This window comes from Amphiura filiformis, chromosome 5 (assembly GCF_039555335.1).
Source record: "Amphiura filiformis chromosome 5, Afil_fr2py, whole genome shotgun sequence".
NCBI lineage: Eukaryota > Metazoa > Echinodermata > Ophiuroidea > Amphilepidida > Amphiuridae > Amphiura > Amphiura filiformis.
Window position 1 is genome coordinate 12,379,423 of NC_092632.1, and position 18,576 is coordinate 12,397,998.

The 18,576-nt window shown below is 36.5% G+C and overlaps 1 protein-coding gene across 1 annotated transcript; it reads right to left on the reverse strand.

The window, feature by feature from the left end:
• Window positions 1–6,676: 6,676 nt before the first annotated feature.
• LOC140152637 (putative hydroxypyruvate isomerase) lies at window positions 6,677–16,795 on the reverse strand. The gene is made up of 8 exons (XM_072175061.1): window positions 16,492–16,795; window positions 15,398–15,506; window positions 14,254–14,374; window positions 13,666–13,744; window positions 12,017–12,066; window positions 11,492–11,561; window positions 10,627–10,761; window positions 6,677–9,036 (listed from the first exon to the last, which is right to left on the reverse strand). Exons 1-8 carry the CDS (start codon window positions 16,724–16,726, stop codon window positions 8,993–8,995), a joined length of 843 nt encoding a protein of 280 aa, XP_072031162.1. The 5' UTR covers window positions 16,727–16,795; the 3' UTR covers window positions 6,677–8,992.
• Window positions 16,796–18,576: the final 1,781 nt, after the last annotated feature.

The window sequence follows — 18,576 nt, forward strand, 5'->3', positions numbered from 1 at the left end:
TCCTGGACATTTTGTGGACTTGGATAAAGTTCACATACTCGATAGGGACAGCAGGTGGTTCCAACGTTGAGTCAAGGAAGCAGTTCACATCAAAGCCAACCAACCATCTCTCAACAAAGACGGGGGCCGGTTCAAACTCTCAGGAGTCTACGAGTCTGTTATCAGGTCAAAGGTCAAAAAGACCTGATACAGTCACTCTCTCGCTGATGAAAGATGGAGTACCATCTGAAAATTCCGAGGTAGGAATTAATTCCTTGTGTTTGGATCAAAAGTTTAAATCAAAATCATGATTTATACCAACACAGATGAACTTTCATGAATGGTCAAGATACATACATATTTCCATTTCACAGACATTGTTCACAAAATACATGCCATGACACAATCTGGTCCATGGAAGCCAAAGGTGGCATTTTTGAAAATTGAGTTACTATAACTATTACTTTCAAACAGTAAGCTAAGGTTTAGCATACTTGGTTCACTTCCAAACTTTCAAAGTTTTGCGATGTCTATTTTCTTACTTATTTTATTGTTTTTACTTCATATTTTGCCTTTGTCAATTTCAAATTTGCTGCCTTTGACCTCCGTGGACCAGATTGTGTCAGATATAAAGTATGCGAGTTAGGATCTACACTGTTCAAGGCATGAAATGTACATGTATCTCACATTGAGCCTTATCAACCAAACATTGGGCTATTCCATTTAAAATCCACACTACCCCTTTGGAAGATTTAGCTGAAGTCTTCCACAGAGGGAGTATAAGTTTTGATTAGAATAGACAATTGGGTAACTTCCATTGGAAATACTCATTCCAGTTGTGGAAGATATAGGTAAAGCCATAATACAGGATGAGTTTGGGTTTCAGAAAGATTAACTCTGACCAATTACATTTGAAAAACATACTCCCCCTGTTGAAGATATTTCCAAAATCTCAGCTGGAATAACCCATTCTCTATAAAATTAGAGTTATACATTGCTCCAGAGGTTTGGAATCTATAGACCCTATGGAATATGTCATTTAAATTAAATTCTGCCCTCCATAAGGTACCACAGGGTAACTTGCATGATAATTAAATAAATTGGGTGGTAGGAATTGAAACTACAGACCTGTCCCTCTGCCACTTAGAACCAACATGTGTGCACTCTGCCATTTCAATTGTTATATACTGTTCTGGTTAAGTTTACTCCATAGGGCCTATACACAAAATTAATATGACGTGTATCAAAGTGGTCCATAGAACAGTACATGACTTCCACTGTGGTGCACCATACATACAACTAACATGTTTTCATACCATGCTCCATAACCAACTGTTCTCGAGTTTGACCAGCTCGTAATCGGCAGGAATTGTTAGGCTTTTACCACTACGCTGAAAAGTAAACCCATGCTAATAGTGATATAGTTAATAGTTAACCTGTCTGCTCTATATTGTGCGAATTAAAGATTTGCGATGCTTCTGGTCAATACAAATGTATTTATATTAATCTGTGATGTTATAAGGCCCACCAATTACGAGCTGATCAAACTGTAGGCCTAAACTTCCATTAGAACATAGAACAAATAAATGATACTTCACCTGATGCAAACATTTTTTATGGGATAAAGTGGGGTGATTAGGCTGTCAATTAGCCTTTTAGAGATATGGCGGACACAATAGGATGGCGCTGCACGAAATGGGTCAAGGGTACATGCCACCAAATAGCTTTCCATAGACTTTACGTGCAAAACAGGGGTCACGTTTTAGGCTATAAGTCGAGTTACGTCTTACTTTGAAATATATATTTGATATCATTTTAATCAAAACAAAATTCTGCATAACATATCTGAAAATGACACCATATTTTAGGTCTACTTTTTGAGAAAAATAGCGCTATATAAAAAAGACCCGATTTTCCCGTGTTTACGTCTGACTGCTAACCGCGTTTTGACCTCGTGTGTTCATGCGCTCATCATCGTAAACATCACTCAAATTTTCGCGTTTTCTGTTCAAATTAATAGTAGAGATCACATTCACAAGTTCTAGCAAAACACAATTTGCAACACTAAAATTGTTAATATTGTACCGATTTTGCACATTTTTTATGCAAAGTTGGGACTATAGTCGTGATAAACTTTTACCGGAAACCACTTCACACACGGATTTAGTGGTATGAACCCTCAAGTCTTTTGAATATGTCAGGTTTTACCCATATTGAAGACTGCCCTCCTATTGTGTACGCCATATCTCGAAAAGACTAATAGAAGTTGCGCATATGAGGTATCATACCATAAATATGGCGGACTTCTCAAATGCATTCAAGAAAAGCATGATTGCAATCTACCGCGAGAGTTTGTCTCACACACATAACAAACCCTGGACCAAATAAAGCACATTAGAAATGTACTTTATCTGTACTTTATGGATACTTTAACTGTACTTTCTGTTAATTAGTACATATAAAGTGTACTTTAAATGTGCTTATTTTTCATATCCTGGAAAAACTGTGTACTTTAAAGGTACTTTAAATGTGCTTTAGGCCCTTCGCACTTGATTATTAGTTTCCTGTTTACCGCCCGCGTCCAAAATTGAAAATCTCAAAATAATTAGTTATTTTATTTTTATTTCCAATTTTCTCCTTTAAAATAACTTTCAACTACTTCTACTTGACATTTTCTGACTTTAATAATATCAACAATAATGATGAATGAACAAAGAGTACAACTCCACCTTCACTTATTTATAAAATCAAATATTGTTGTGAAATAATTAAATGCACGTCCTTGTCAAAACGAGTCGATAGGTGCTTGTAATAGTTCAAACCAAATAAAGAAAATAAAAGATAATTAATAATTAAAAGTCACCTCGTCCCTTTTTCAAAATCTTAAACAGGAAACTAATAATCAAGTGCGAAGGGCCTTATATGACTTTAATTATACTTTATGAATATTTTGATAAATATGGGAAATTTTTGTGCTTTAAAGGGACCATTGAAAGAAAAACATATTTAGTATCAAAATAAAGCTAATAACATATGTTTTACCCCCCAAATCAGCAAATAAAGACAAAGCGCCCAATGTCGCGTCGTTCCGCCCAATTCATATATGCAGAGACACGTGGCAACCCCTGTGACGTCAAAGTGGTTATCCTTTCCGCTGCATGGCAACACTGCATAGTCCAGACTTGGTCTAAACCAACGCATTGAACGTGTTTACAGCAATGAACTTTTATGTGCCTTTTAGGCCTAACAAGTGTATTGAAAAGGATATTATAATATAAATTACAAAGCTACAATGACTTCTATGATAGGCCTATATAAATTCTAGCTAGGCCTACAAAATTGGCCAACAACGGGGAAACATAAGTAAGTTAGGCCTAGGCCTTCATATTGACAAAGTCAAAGCTGTCAGTGCTAGCTGCTCGGCGTTTGCAAGAGAGTATCAGACTGAGGCATTCTGATATAGCAACTCTTTACTTCCTCTGAAATATCTGGTGAGGATAGGAAAGATGATGTTTCGGGTTAGCCCATGACATGCGACTTAATTTCTTTTTTTTTCAGTGTAAAATCAGCATTGTCTGCAGTTTTCGGTCTTTTCCAACAGTGCTCGAGGAAACGATGACGCACTTTTTTTCAAATGTGAGATTCTGAGGGATAAACCCCCTAGAGTAGGCCCTACCACAAAAAGACTTGGAAGTTGTCCTTGTTCTCTAATAAACTTATTTATAGGCCTATGTATGAAAAATTCATAAATCATTCCAAAGTCTAAAATGATTGAAAAATCTATAAAAAAAAATTAAAAAATCTGACAAATCCCAGAAATTGAGGAGGGAGGGGACAAGAACCAAAACATTAATTTTATACGGCCTTAACTGCCTGGCCTAAAACGTGAGCCGATCCTGACTCAAGTTTGGAAGCTGAATTATGAGTGATTCAAGTGTGTTGCTTGTTTCTAAACGGTCGCTCCGTGCAGAGACATACTTATGGGACCAGGTTCAAAACAAAAGTCAGGCTCGGGAGAGCGAGTTGGCGCGGTTGTTGCCTCGCCTTGCACCACTACTGAGGTCCCGGGTTCAACTTTAAGCCCCTGGCGCGCGGCCCAAAGACTCATGTGAACTTGGTTTATCTCGATCCCGCAGGTTTTCTTCGGGATCTCCAGTTTCCTCCTGCTTCTCAAAAATCGGTGATTAGTTGTTTGGTTATCAAAAACTTCCTTCACCCAATGAAATGGGGGGAGCTGAAAAGATAATTGGTGGATGTTACAATCCAAATGCGACAGGTTCGGCAGCATCCAGCCTAGATGATGCGATCTGATTGTGGCAGTACCATGGCAGCGAAATTACAGCGCTTTGAACCCTCCGAGATCTGGGAAAAGCCGTTATTATATAAAAGCCGAAATTTATTTTTATTTATTTTTAAAAGCCTATGAAAAATGAGAAACAAATTTGAAGATAAAGAACCACGAGAGGAACATATAAAGGCCACTCCAAACAATCATATGAACAATATTTACTGTCAGCCTTTAGTTTACGTTTATATGGAAATGCTTATAGACCTAATCCAATTTCAACTCCCACTGATACTTGAAAGTGCAAAGTGTCCGAGCGTTTTATCAAAGGTAGGCCACAGTTACAAAGTTTATGGTGATTGGGTAAATCTTGTAAAATACAGCGTGCCTGGCTGGATATTTCGTTTTTAGAAATGACTGACATCAATTTCGCATAGCCTAGGCCTACCCCGGTCCTAACCATCCATGGATTAAAATAAGTGTAGGCCTAATATTTCCCATTGATGTTTGTAGCATATAGGCTTTTTGAAGGCCTATGTATACATGTTTATTATAGGCGCTCCTCGTAATTTATTTCAAGAACAGCTTGCATGTCATGTTCTTCTGAACCAACTTCTTCATCTGCCGTTCAGCTACTGACCCAGTGCCAACAGCTCGAATATTGGCAAGTCTCCGTATAACACATGGTAGGCCTATAGGGGAATGAATTTGCAAAATAAAAGGACCTAGGCCTATTTTGCATTGTTTTGGGTATGAAAATAAGCACTTTTGAAAGTTAACTTATGGAAGAAAAAGCTTTTTTATACCAATTGTCAGGTTTTGGTAAAAATAATCATCTCTTGAATATTTTTCAAGGTAGGTCCTCTGGAAAAAATATATAGGCCTATAATAATAATACCCATGGGAGGTGCTCGCTACCGCACATCATCTGCAATTTATGTGTTGCGACAAATCTTGGCGATATTCCCTCAACATCGTCACTATATCATAGGCCTATAGGCATAGGCCTACTCATAATTAGTTTTATGGTTTTATAGATGCCATGTAGGGCCTACATAAAGTCATCGGGATCTTGGTCATGTTGACCGGGGGGTTGAATTTATGAATAAGTAAAATAGGAAGCTACATATGCTTGATGATGATAAAAAAAAACAATTTATCGTCTCCGCCCGCTTCCTTTCGCATGGCATTGCAATTGAGGGAGTCTGAAATGTTTAATGCTATTTTCTTTATCATATAAGGAAAACTTCTTTTTTAAATGTTTCAAAAGTTAATAATATTGTCACTAGTTTAGATTTGCTTCTGTCCAATAAGCATTTCAATTGAGAGGCTTTGTTTTAATCATTCTCTCAGAGAACCATCAAATAACAAGAGCCTCAATCCTATCAATCATCCTCCTCTACAAATTACACAACTAGTAATAATGTCCGGGAATAATACATAGGCCTAAATGATCCATTTGCATTGTAAAAAATAACTAATAAATGATAAATAAAAAGGCCCTCCACTTCCTCTTTTTGATAACATGTGGACAATCAACTGGAATTTTGTTTTTACTTGACCTTTAAATAATTATAAGTGGTTGTATTACCATGATTATTGCATATATTTAGATCGCGATTGCTGTTGTCAAATTATCCCGGCAAAAAATGTCAACGCAACACAAAACGCGTAACCACAATGACGTCATCAGGAAGCGCCCAATTTTCTAGTTTTGATAAATGACGCAGCGATGTAGCGTCGGAAGGGGGTAAATCGAGTATGTTGTTTTCATTGTATTTTTATTTCTAAAATAGTTAGTTCTTCAATTGTTTTAGATATTGATTCTATATTTTATGGGCTTTATTTTGATACCAAATCATATTTTCTTTCAATGGTCCCTTTAACTATACTTTATTTGGACTTAGTTTTTTCCCAGTGTCAGTGAGTATACTTTAATTGTGCTTATTTTGGACTTAACCAAATTTTGAACATCAGTGTGTACTTTAAATATACTTTTTCAGTACTTTATGTATACTTTACCTGGATTGGTTTTCCCTGGTATTGTCAGCAATGTAAGAGTACTTAAAATGTGCTTTTCAGTGTACTTTAAATGTACTTTAATGTGGTCATCATGGTCATGTGATGTTTACATATACAAGTCACATGACTATTCTTCTAGATTTGAAAAATAACAACGGCCATCTTGTGCTAAGGTTGCATATTGCAATGGATGTATAAAACTGTTCATATTTATATAAAATGAAGGACTTAATGGACTTACAAATACAGGCTTGATTACAGGAGATGGTTACTGGTAATGTATGCTTGCATGTGAACATACTTGTGTTACCAATACTTTGATAAGCTTACGGTACTGGTATATGGTATGGAACCTCGTTAAGCACAGTACTTTAAGGGTAGACGAAGTGTTGTTGGTCGAAGCAATAACAAAAAAATCGATTTTCATTCTCTAGATCAATAAATTATTGACAAATAACACCTTGATGTTTTGCAAAAGTTCATTCTACAAATTATATAATTTGAAAACTTGCTTAATTTATTGTTGTTAATGAGTTATGTACATTTTACAAAAGTGTTGTTGTTTCAGTCCTCTTTACAACGTAACTCAAGAACCACAGGACCTACAAAATTATTTCTGTGATATTTGAATTCTTCTACACGCTCGCAAGAAAATGAGCAATGCAATTTTGCCAAAGCTCATTACCATTCGCAAGATGTTGTGAACTACCAAATCGCAACACTTTAAAATACTGTATTACCTTAAATATGCTTTTTTCAGTATGCTTTAAATGTACTTTTCTAGTCATTGTGCTTTATCTGTACTTTAAAGGTACTTTATTGTCGTTCCAAATGTCGCACATTAGAATGTTGTTTGGAAAGCATATTTAAAGCACAGTGCTTTAAATATACTTGTTTTGGTATAAAGTATAATTAAAGCACAGTACTTTAAATATGCTTGTTTGGTATAAAGTACAATTAAAGTACAGTACTTTAAATGTGCTTTTTTCAGTATGCTTTAAATGTACTTTTCTAGTCATTGTGCTTTATTTGTACTTTAAAGGTACTTTATCATTGTTCCAAATGTCGCACATTGGAGTGTTGTTTAGAAAGCATATTTAAAGTACAGTGCTTTAAATATGCTTGTTTTGGTCCAGGGAATGCACTACGATCAAATAATTTAGGTTGATGCACTTGATGACAATATTTGATTGAATGCACTGCACTGCGCCATGATTACGGTGAAGGACACCAGTTCAAATCCTTTGTTTGGAGCCAATCGATAAAAGCATGCAGGGCCTCTATTGGGTCTCCTACTATCCCATTTAGTATCAAGATTTACTATGTTGCTTCATTAGTACCGTATTCATTCCAATAAGTGCCCAGGGTGCTTAACAAAGTCATTTTGGGTGGGCGCTTATTTTTTTACCTCATGTATCTAATTTTTTCATAAGGGGCGTTTATTAGAGACAAATTTACGTATGTTATAAAAGAGTCCTGAGACGTTTGGTTCTAGTAGCTTTTCTGATGCAGAAAATGTATTGCAGCTATTTCACTGTATCGACATCTATCTGTCACTTTAACATTAATGGTACCCTTTAGCAAATTGAAAATACCCTGGGTGGGCGCTTATTGGGGCATGAGCCCTTATTGGAACGAATACAGTAGTATACAAGTTGCGTCATTAAGATCGATAACCGTTTCCTCTACCTTTGATTTGAATGACTTCTCTAATCTACCTTGTTTGTTTGCATAAATCTGTATGTGAGATTTTGGCCCCTTCCCAGTCAATTATATTATGTGATTGTTCTGTGCAACATAATTTCCCTAAATTAACCTGTGGATGAGATTTAGTAAAGAACCAGAGCAGTACAGTGTCTACTACTGTATATACTGTGTCTCTTCTCTCAAGTTAAGAATAACGCCATGCTGGATTTTGCAGTGGCAGATTCGAATTAGTGCGTTTACCCGGTTGGGTTGTCGGCGTAAGGACAAATTGCCATTCTACGCCCCGCGAGATTAGGATTAGGTTAGCACGTGTGATTCGAATCTGCCACTGCGTACGGTATCAGAAATGCCCATATACAGGAAAAAGATATGTGACACGATCAAGGGAAATGAGTCGGATGTCGCTAATATTGATTTTAAGATATTGGCAAAGAAAGTTAAAATCCTTGTTTTATATTGTTTTCAGCGATTGATAAATTGATGTAACTTTGCAAAGAAAAGCCAACATGGGGTTTTCAGTTTCTGAAAGCTCTAAATGTCCTCTTTAGAAACAAATGTAAACTCATTTTCGACCAGCCTAGTCGACATGTGACTCATTCCCCTTGATCATGTCACATATTGGCAGAAGAAAAAGAGGAAGTGGAAAAACTGCACAAAAAATCGCCATAATATTCAACTGTTCAGTGATACTTCCCGTTTTAGTGGTCGCTCCCGTTTACTCCCGCGCAGGCCTCCCGCTAGTATTATATATATATATATATATATATATATATATAAAAAAATTTGCAATTGTGAACAATAGCCCAACATATTTATTCACCCCCTTACAGTATTTCTCTAATAGTTCATGTAGGAATATCAGATTGCACAAATTTAATCATACAAGTCATTTAAAAATATATCAGGCTGACATGTTAGTGTTTTTGATTGCCTGCTATCAAATTTTGGTTGTTCTGAGCTGCTGATGAACATTAGACTTTTTGAATCTATTCCAAGATGTTATTTGTATCTCTGAAGCCACTTGAATGTCTCTTTTGAAGAATCTGTTGAAGAAAAAAAAGTTACCAAGTTAAATTGTTACATCTTGCATAAATAGCGTAACTTCATGCAATGTGTACTTTCAAGTTACTGCAGTATTACGACTATCTTGGTTGAAAGGGATGTAGATTCATGAAGTTTTAACATTAACTTATAAATACACTCTCTAAACTGGCATATGACACTCAAGAACAGCATTCATTTTCATGGGAGAACCAAAACAAACATGTGCCAGACAACCTAAAATGACACTGAAGGTTTCCAGCATACACTGAAAATTCCAGAAATATTTGATGGTGATGATCATTCCTTCATTGTTACTTATCATTAAGTTTATTAATTATTTTAAACTGTTGTGATTTGGTAGTTCACAGTACCTTATGAATGGTAGTGAGCTTTGGCAAAAACTGCATTGCTCAATTCATAGCGAAGCGTGTAGAAGAATTAAAATATCACAGATATACTTTTATAGGTGCTGCGGTTCTTGAGTTACGTTGTAAAGAGGGCTGAAACAACAACACTTTTGTAAAATGTACATAACTCATTAACAACAATAAATTAAGCAAGTTTGCAAAGTATACGATTTGTAGAATGAACTTTTGCAAAACATCAAGGTGTTAATTTTCAATAATATATTGATCTAGATAATGAAAATCGATTTTTAGGTTGCTTCGACCAACAATACCTCGTCTACCCTTAATATTGATAACTGTGGCAGAAGGATGTATATCCAACAGCTGTTGTGTGAATGATTACCTATGATAAGCATGAGTTACTCTAACACTTGTGCTTTTAGGGAACTCATGCACATCACAGGCTATAATGGATATACGTCTTTCTACCGCTGAGCCACCATCAATTTGTGTTATGCCTAGTCCTCAATCTTAGGAGAAAATATAGCTGTACTACAAAACTGAATGAAGAGACCAATGTAAAATGCGAGTAATTAATGTGGCAAGAAGAGGTGACTAAAAACACTTTGCAAGTTGTGAGCAATAGCATATACTGTAAAAGTAAAACGTACAATTTGGTTAAATTTTTGTGCTTTGCTGATTATGAACTGCAGGGGCATATCAAGGCGAGTGCAGAGGGTGCCCAAAACATGCAAAATCAGCCTATTTTATTCTTGCCAAGCGCACCCCGGGATCTAAATTTCTGGGTACTCCTATTTTCACATATTTTTAAATTTACATTGACATATATTCGCTGACGTAGTGCACGTTAGTAACCATTGGTTACGGGTTCAAGCCTGAGCTCTGATACACCTGTTCCAAATTACGATATGCCATAGACTTTGTGTTGTGATCATTTCGATCAGTGGTTCGTAACAAAGAAAGTGTGAGCCAGTTGACCTAGCAATGGTCATATTCTAATGTGCACTACACCAGCGAATACACAAAGGGAATAAATGTGTGTGACGCTTTTTACAAGGTACTTGCTTGGAATGCGTAAATAATGATGTAGCGCAAAAATGTCCACTTTTACAGTAACCATATAATGCTATGCAATAAGGAAGAATATAGAGATCAATTTCTTGCTCAACTCTCAGAAACAACAGATCTTAACAATTTTGAAAGTATTTTAGTATTACTAACCAGAAGGTTTATATTCAGCTCCTACCCAACCATCATAGCCTAGACTCTCAATGTAAGAAAAAATGTAATCAAAATTCAACTCTCCTTCAAAGCTTGGTTCATGTCTACTTGGACACTGAGCAAACTGTATATGACCTGAAAGACAAATTAGATTATTTATAATGTTAAAATAGCCTTTTTGGAGAGAAATTAGCGAATCAATGTGCACACACTCTGAGTCTGATGTTGATACACAGACTATTGAATTAGACAAGCATTAACACTCAACATAATTTGAGCTTGTAATTAATTTGTCTCATTTCACCAGTAACAAGTGATACGCAGCCATTTTTAATCTAATTCATACACAAAAAAGAAATAGCAATTTTGGCTTGTTTTTATAGTAAAATTGTCATCAACACTAACTTATGACATGCATGTATGGCAATCTTTTCACACAATTATGTGCTATTCACATGAAAGTAGGTGAAAACAATTATTGAATATATCCCCCTGCAGTGCACTATAAGCAGGTTGCACTATCATCATCTGTGCATGTCTGCAATCATAGACTGAATACAATACCACTCTTTTCAAAGATACTAATCTTACAGGTGTACAGTGATCAGCATGATATGAATATTCTATAGAATTTCGATCCAGGTCTTTATCCCTGTTTTTCTATAGTTCAATGCAGAGGTACCATGTGAACGTACTTGTGTAGGGCGATATATTCAAAAATTGCTTTCACCTATTGCTATGGTATTAAATCCTGTTACAATATCACTTCTATGGCGAATAATAACCAAAGGAACCAAGATGTACTGCATGTACATGCCAAATTGGAAGAGACCAATAAATGCATGTATGACTGACACACACTTACCTACGTATGGCCATAATTCTTTCATTATGTTAGAGATATTGCCATGCATGACTTGAACATGAAACAGATCCTGTAAAATCAAAACACACATAATCTCACATTATTTTTAGAAAGCGGAGAACTGAAAATCTCAAAATAAGTTTCTAATTTCCAGCAATGGGTCCTATATGTGACACAATCTGGTCCATGGGGCCAAAGGCGGCAAATTTTAAATTGAGATAAAGGCAAAAATATGGACTAAGAAACAATAAAATACATAGGAAAATAAACATCACAAAACCTCAGAACTTAAGAACCAAGTATACTAGACCTTTGGTGTTTTCAGTAAATGATAGCCTATTGTTTGTATAAAGTAATAATTACAGTACGGTAACTCAATTTTCAAAAATACCTCCTTTGGCCCCCCATGGAGCAGATCATGTCACATATTAGGAAAACAATGTCATCTTCATAAATTGGGGAAAGTTTCATATTTCCAACAATGAGCCTTTTTAGGAAATAAGTCAATGTAAAAAGAAGTCTTACCATTTGCAGCTTGATGTTATCACTGCCTACTCTCTGAATAAACTCAACAGCTTAAAAGAAAAGAAAGAACAATTTAGGTAAGGAATTATTAGGGCTCATATTGAAATTCCCTTACACAGGAAGGTGTGCGCCATCCTGCAGCTTTCCTGTGCTAGCCTTCTTTGTTAAAATCCTGGGCAGGGTGTATCACTGATGCATATAATCCATCCGTTTTATGACCGAGCTTTCCTGAGGCGCGCACTTAGCGAGGGGAATCCTGCCTTCTTTCTGTGTGAAAACGTGATAGGGTATTTCAATATGAGACCTTAAAGAATGATGCACGCAACACCCAAAGATAAACAGATATTTAGCCTCAGCAACAAATAAAACTACATATTTTGACTTGATTGAAATCTGATACTTATTTATAAAGGTGCATGGTCAGATTTTTTCATATTGTGTTTTGTACCTCACATTGAGGCCTGTACCATAATAATCTGATTCCCAAGTTTTGAGTTAAATTGTACTAGCAGTTTTGATATCAGAAGCAAACAAGTGTTTCACATTATGAGTGGTATAAGGTTATCACTTTTTCGTTCATAACATCTAAACAGAACACATTTCAGCCCTACAATTTCCCTGTAATAGTGAGTAAAATATGTGGTGGAGTGGGGGGTTAACGCTCTAGTGTCACACTTAAGAAGATCAAGATTAAGTTTATTAAAGTACTGAGATTCTCAAATTGGACAAATACAGACTGTGATGCATAGTTCCAATAGAGTAGCATTCAAATTCCATCTGGGTAGGGGTGTTCAGTTAGGGTGTTCACAAACTGATAAGGCTGATGAAAGTCAATTCCGAGTTTATCGTCCCCCGCCCGCGTCACTTTTTGGTAACCAAAAACACCCGCGTCAAATTTTCAAAAATGCCAAAATAATTCATTATTTTCAAAGTATCAGTGTTTTCACCACTTTTAGCAATTGGAAACATATATTTTTGTTTGTAAAACATATAAATTCATAACTTGGAAGCAAAACCATGCCCTCTTCTAACTTTTCTAGTCCCTACCCATATAAAAACATGCTTATAAATAACATGTATGAGTGTGGCTTTAAATCGACACACATTTTAGGTCAATAATGAAATCTGATGAAATAATGAAAAATGAAAAAGTCACCTCACCAACCTGGAAAAAAAAGGGACGATAAACTCGGAATTGACTTTCATCAGCCTAAGCGCCAATATGCATGTCTAATGACTTGATCTAATACTTGGAGTGTTACAGTGGGTTTGAAGAACTATACCTGATTTTGAATGCAAGCTTATTAGAAATTTGAGGCTTAAACAAATGGTGCTAAGCATAAATGTATTCGCAACTTGAAATAAAGCAAATTGTGGAGTTAAAAATTCATTTCCACAAACAATTGCTGCTTCAGATTTAGACTTTTGGCAGGAATTCAGGGAAAATGGGGTCATGAAGACAGCAGCATGATGAACTAGGGTTTTTAAGAACTGAAAAGAAAGGAAACATTAAATATTTTGACACTATTGTGCACTTTATTCATTAGCATTCATTTTGTTCATTTGAATTCCACAGGTAAGCAATCACTTCTATTTGAAGACAAATGTATAAACCATGCAGACTATAGTGTACAAATATGGAAACTAACCTTTGTATTGATTGTCAAGAAAATAGCCAGGTACACTGACCTTTGTATTCAGAGGTTCTATCAAGCCGAGGATGTTTTCCTGCAAGTAATTAAAATGGGAAGGTAAAGTGTATACCATTTGAATATGATGATGGGTGGGAAATGAGGGTCAACACACATAAAATTCATTTAAGATACGATTTTATAACCAGGGCCGTAGCAAGGTTGAAAAATGTGGGGCGGCCATCATAAATGTGGAGCGGCCAAAACACAAATATATGCCCAAATTGAAATAAAGATATAAAGAAAAACATAGCAAATTTCTCAAAAAAATGGGGCGGCCATGGCATCCCTGGCCGCCCCGCTTACTACGGCCCTGTTTATAACACTTCCTGAACAATGCGTGCAATAATGGCTTAAAATTGTTTCTTTTGTGCAGTCTGCTTTGATAGATCACCACCTTCAGAGCTTTTAACATTTCACCCAGTGTGAGATCAACACTTGTATCAATTGTTATTCACTCTGTGGAAGACAAGGTGACTTGCGAATCTCTGCAAGAATGCATTCTTTCTCACCCAATTCCTAGACCGGAGACTTTTTGACCCTTACCTGTTTCAGTCTGTCTGCAGCATGTTTCAAATTTTCAACAAAAGTTTTCTCCATTTTTGCCACAAGTGCTGTTCTGTCTTGTTCGCTGCATTCTGGAATTCTCCCAGTCATTATGTGTAACCTGTGAATAAATTGTGTTTTTTTATATTGATAATAATTTTTTTTTATAAATTAACTTTCATCAAAAATGAATAATTTTGAGGTTGGTGTGTTACATCTCAACAGAAAACAATTGATTGTATGCATACTCTACTTATAATTGGAAATGTATCTATATTAAATGTGGAAATGTGTTACTTGCAAGAGATTTTTTAATTTTGAGATCTGTCATTGCTGTAACAGTTTCTACTCTTTTGGGTTGTTTTGGGCTGCCGGTCCAACGTCCTTCTAGGCACTCCCATCAGAACTCATATCAAATTATAACAGCAAATAAGGACTGCTACAAGTACTCGTTCTGGCCAAGGACAGTACAAGACTGGAACAAACTACCCTACCACATCACCACGATACAAGACTCAAAAGAATTCAAGAATCAAGCAACCAACCACCTAAAGCAACTACAATAAATAGCATTCCGCATGTGCACAACCATTTCCTGTTCGTCTGGCTTCACCTGAAGCGTTGAGCAGTATTGCTACAGATACAGATACAGATTAAAAAAATGGTTATCTTGTGTAGTGTACTCATTCCTGCTGGGTTGTTTTATATAAATTCCTGTAGGTTGACATGGACTTACAAAATCTCCACTTTTTCCATGATTTACTGACTCCAGTGATAACAATTCTGTGAAAGTCAATTTTTTAAATGGTGATGTGATTTACATATAAGGTACGTATAAGTATGCACTAATTCATCATTTAACCATTACCATTAAATTAACTTTGTCACTTGGGTGGGGACAAGGAAACATGAACTTTTGTACACAAAAACTCTTTTAGAAACCGACAGAAACAAAGCATCAAGATATTGGACACCAGATTACACTGGATGGATCATGTTTTATGGTGCTTTCTGCTAGATGCCTGCATGCCTTATTTGAGCTCTTCTTTTGTTGTTGTTGCTGAAACCACATAATAATACACTTGAATTCTTTTGCCCATATTTCAAATTCATTATGATCACAGTATTATATCACATACTATACCTTGGACACTTGAGTGCTTTACAATATTTAATGGAACGCTCCAGACTCTCTTTGAACTCGTCGTGTCGGTCAGGTAATGCAGCAAGGCCTATATCACCTGGCTTATTCCCTGGAATCAATAGTAGTGTACAAAAATTAATATTAGAAAACAAACCAAAGTTAGCTACATCAAGTTAGCTACATCATGTACGGTATACGCGGTAATTGGTAACACGTACTTGATCAAGAAGTCTATCCTCAATGTAGGCACTGATAATCGGCGATCAAGCTGTCAGCTATATCTCAAATTGCATCAGAATCAGTGAGGTGTGATACCGTGTAAAGCAATGGAAATTTGGAAGTAAACAAAGTTGCTCAAAAGACACGTCGGAGAAGTGTTAATCTATTAAAAATAAGCAAAATTTGCTCCTGAAGACACTGACATGACTGGTATGTCACAAAATAAATTTCGGTAACATTAAGGGGGTACTACACCCCTGGCCAATTTTATGCATTTTTCTCACAAATTATAGCGTATTGGTGACAAATAAGATATGTATATTACAGGGGCAAGGACTACAACTACTGCACTGAAAATTCAGCAACTCAAGGCAAGTAGTTATTGATTTATTGATCAAATATTGGTTTTCCCTCATTTTTGACTGTATTGTCTGTGCTGAAATAAAATTTCCAGTGCAGTAGTTGTAGTCCTTGCCCCTATAATATACATATCTTACTTGTCACCAATGCGCTATAATTCGTGAGAAAAATGCAAAAATAGGCACAAAATTGGGCAGGGGTGTAGTACCCCCTTAAACTTATTTCACAGAGAAAAATGCATTTTAAAATTGATGCTGATTTACAGACTTCCACTATTAATGTGCTTCTATTGGTCTATCCACACAGTAACTCAGTATCATCATGTCGCACATAAAGCTTTGAAATCTCATGGATAATAATAGATTTGTCGCAATGTATTTATAGCTTAACTAGTTACATTTGTCCGTCATCAGCATTCAATTAATAGATCAATTCAAAACTGGTCTAGTGATTTTTTTTTCAGAATAAAGCTTAAGTTAAAAATATGTACTCCTCATTTTCAACATTAATCTTACCACCATAAGTATTCAGTAAAACTTGATGCATTTGGTGTTTTTCTTTCGCAGCAACAACTTCATCAACAGGGAAGTCATAAGGCCATGCAACCTCAACAGCTTCAAACCCCGCTTGTTTGGCGGCTCCATATCTGTCTAGCAAATTGCTGACCTCAGGAAACATCATAGAAATATTGGCCGCAAATTTTAAAGGCATTTTTAAGTCTGAAATATTCCTTCTTATAACCTGAAACATTGGTTTCCAAAGCTGTCTTGCTTGTTGCTAATTGCTCTGGCCAGCTGATATTTGCGGTCAAAGGTCGAGTAAAGTGGGAGACTGGCTGTAAATAGCAAATGCATTTCCGGGAAATTCCAACTTTTCAATTTATTTTGCACTTTCATTTTGTACTCTGCACTGTTTCTGTTTTTGGACCGGGATTGTGGATATTGCACAGAAATGAAAGTATAAAAACACTTTATTCCAATATTGGAGCATCTCTGCAATGGCAGCCAATGACAGTGTTAGTGGTAAAAAAAAAGTTAACTCAAAAATAAATAAAAGCTAAAATAAAATGCTAAATCATATTCAAGCTATATTAGTAAATATTATATAATTTATAAATAAGCTATATAGTAGTAGGTTGGACATATCGCCTATTATTTCAGGGGCACCCCTGATGACAGGGTAACAAAGACATAAGTTTAATACACATGAGTTCACAAAGCAGTCTTTCTGCGATATAAGTAAATTACAATTCAATCGAGAACTCTATAGTTTCAAATTTGCATCCGATAGTTACACATTCGATGCTAGAGTATATCGGTTGGACAATGTTGACGTTTTTTGCAACGGATTCTGTTAATGTTGAAATTTGGATGAAAGTTATATACTTTGATGAGTGTATCTTTTGATCTTTTGAGTAAAATTTGCCTAGATTTTAAACAGTCTAAAGTTTGTTTGAAGTGCAATTTTAGTAATATTTTTGATGCGATTGCCCATTGTGATTGGCTGTGTTTACTTCTGAGCTTCCAATGCTTTACATGGTGCATCAGCAAATCCGACTAGATTTTGAATGCAAAGATTTCTAGCCTCGATATCGCGTTCGCGCAGTGCGATTACGCATGCTTGCGGTGTGCTATCGCGGGTGCGATCCACAAACAAGGTGGTATTGTCTATGGGTGCGATTACGCATGTTCGCGGTTTGCTATCGCAGGTGCGATCCACAAACAAGGTGGTATGTCTATGGGTGCGATATCACGTGCTCGCGGTGTGCTATCGCGGAGTATCAACTGGAGTGTTCGCCAACCCTCGAATTAACCCACGGCACCCATGGCATTTTGCCGTGGTGCCCATCCCCACTGCCGTAATGCCCTCAAAATATGTCCTTTACCCAAGGCAGTCACTTGCCGTGCCCTCTAATGAAGTTGCCGTCGGTGTCCCAGCCCTGACCCTTCATTATAAGATCATCTATCTATGTTTGTGTGTGTCTTCTTCACTTTTGAGAAATTGCCTTGGTGCCCTTCTCAAATTTCCAACAGTTGCCATGATGCCCTCTTGAAATATTACAAACTGCCGTGATGCCTTGCCTTTTCAGTGAAAATCCAAGGCAATTTTCAACTTGCCCTAAAAAGTTGCCGTGCCCTTCAGATCCTTAATTCGAGGGCTGGTGTGTGCAGAGTACCTCATCATGCATCGGAAAGCATTACAGTGTAACTAACAGGTGCATCTCATCGGACCAATAGGCCTATTTTCAAGACATGATTAACATAAAAATCATCAGTTATGGTAATTAAGGCCTATATAACCCGTTTGCGTTCACATTTCTCCTGATTGAATTGACGGCCTACATCCAGACACTACTAGAATTTCGGTGTATTTTTGGGTCCTCCAATGTGGTTAAAGGACAGGGCTTGGAAGAGGCGAACGCTGGGTTTTCAGATTATGAGAGACAGCTACAAAACAGAGTTGATTAAGTTGTGTAATATCGTATATCGTAGTAGTTTGAAAGGTCAGGACAAGTATTATGGGTAACGGGTGTTGGGTAATTAGAGATAGGCCTATCACGAGAACCGCCCAACCCGAGAACCGCAAAATCTAGTCATATT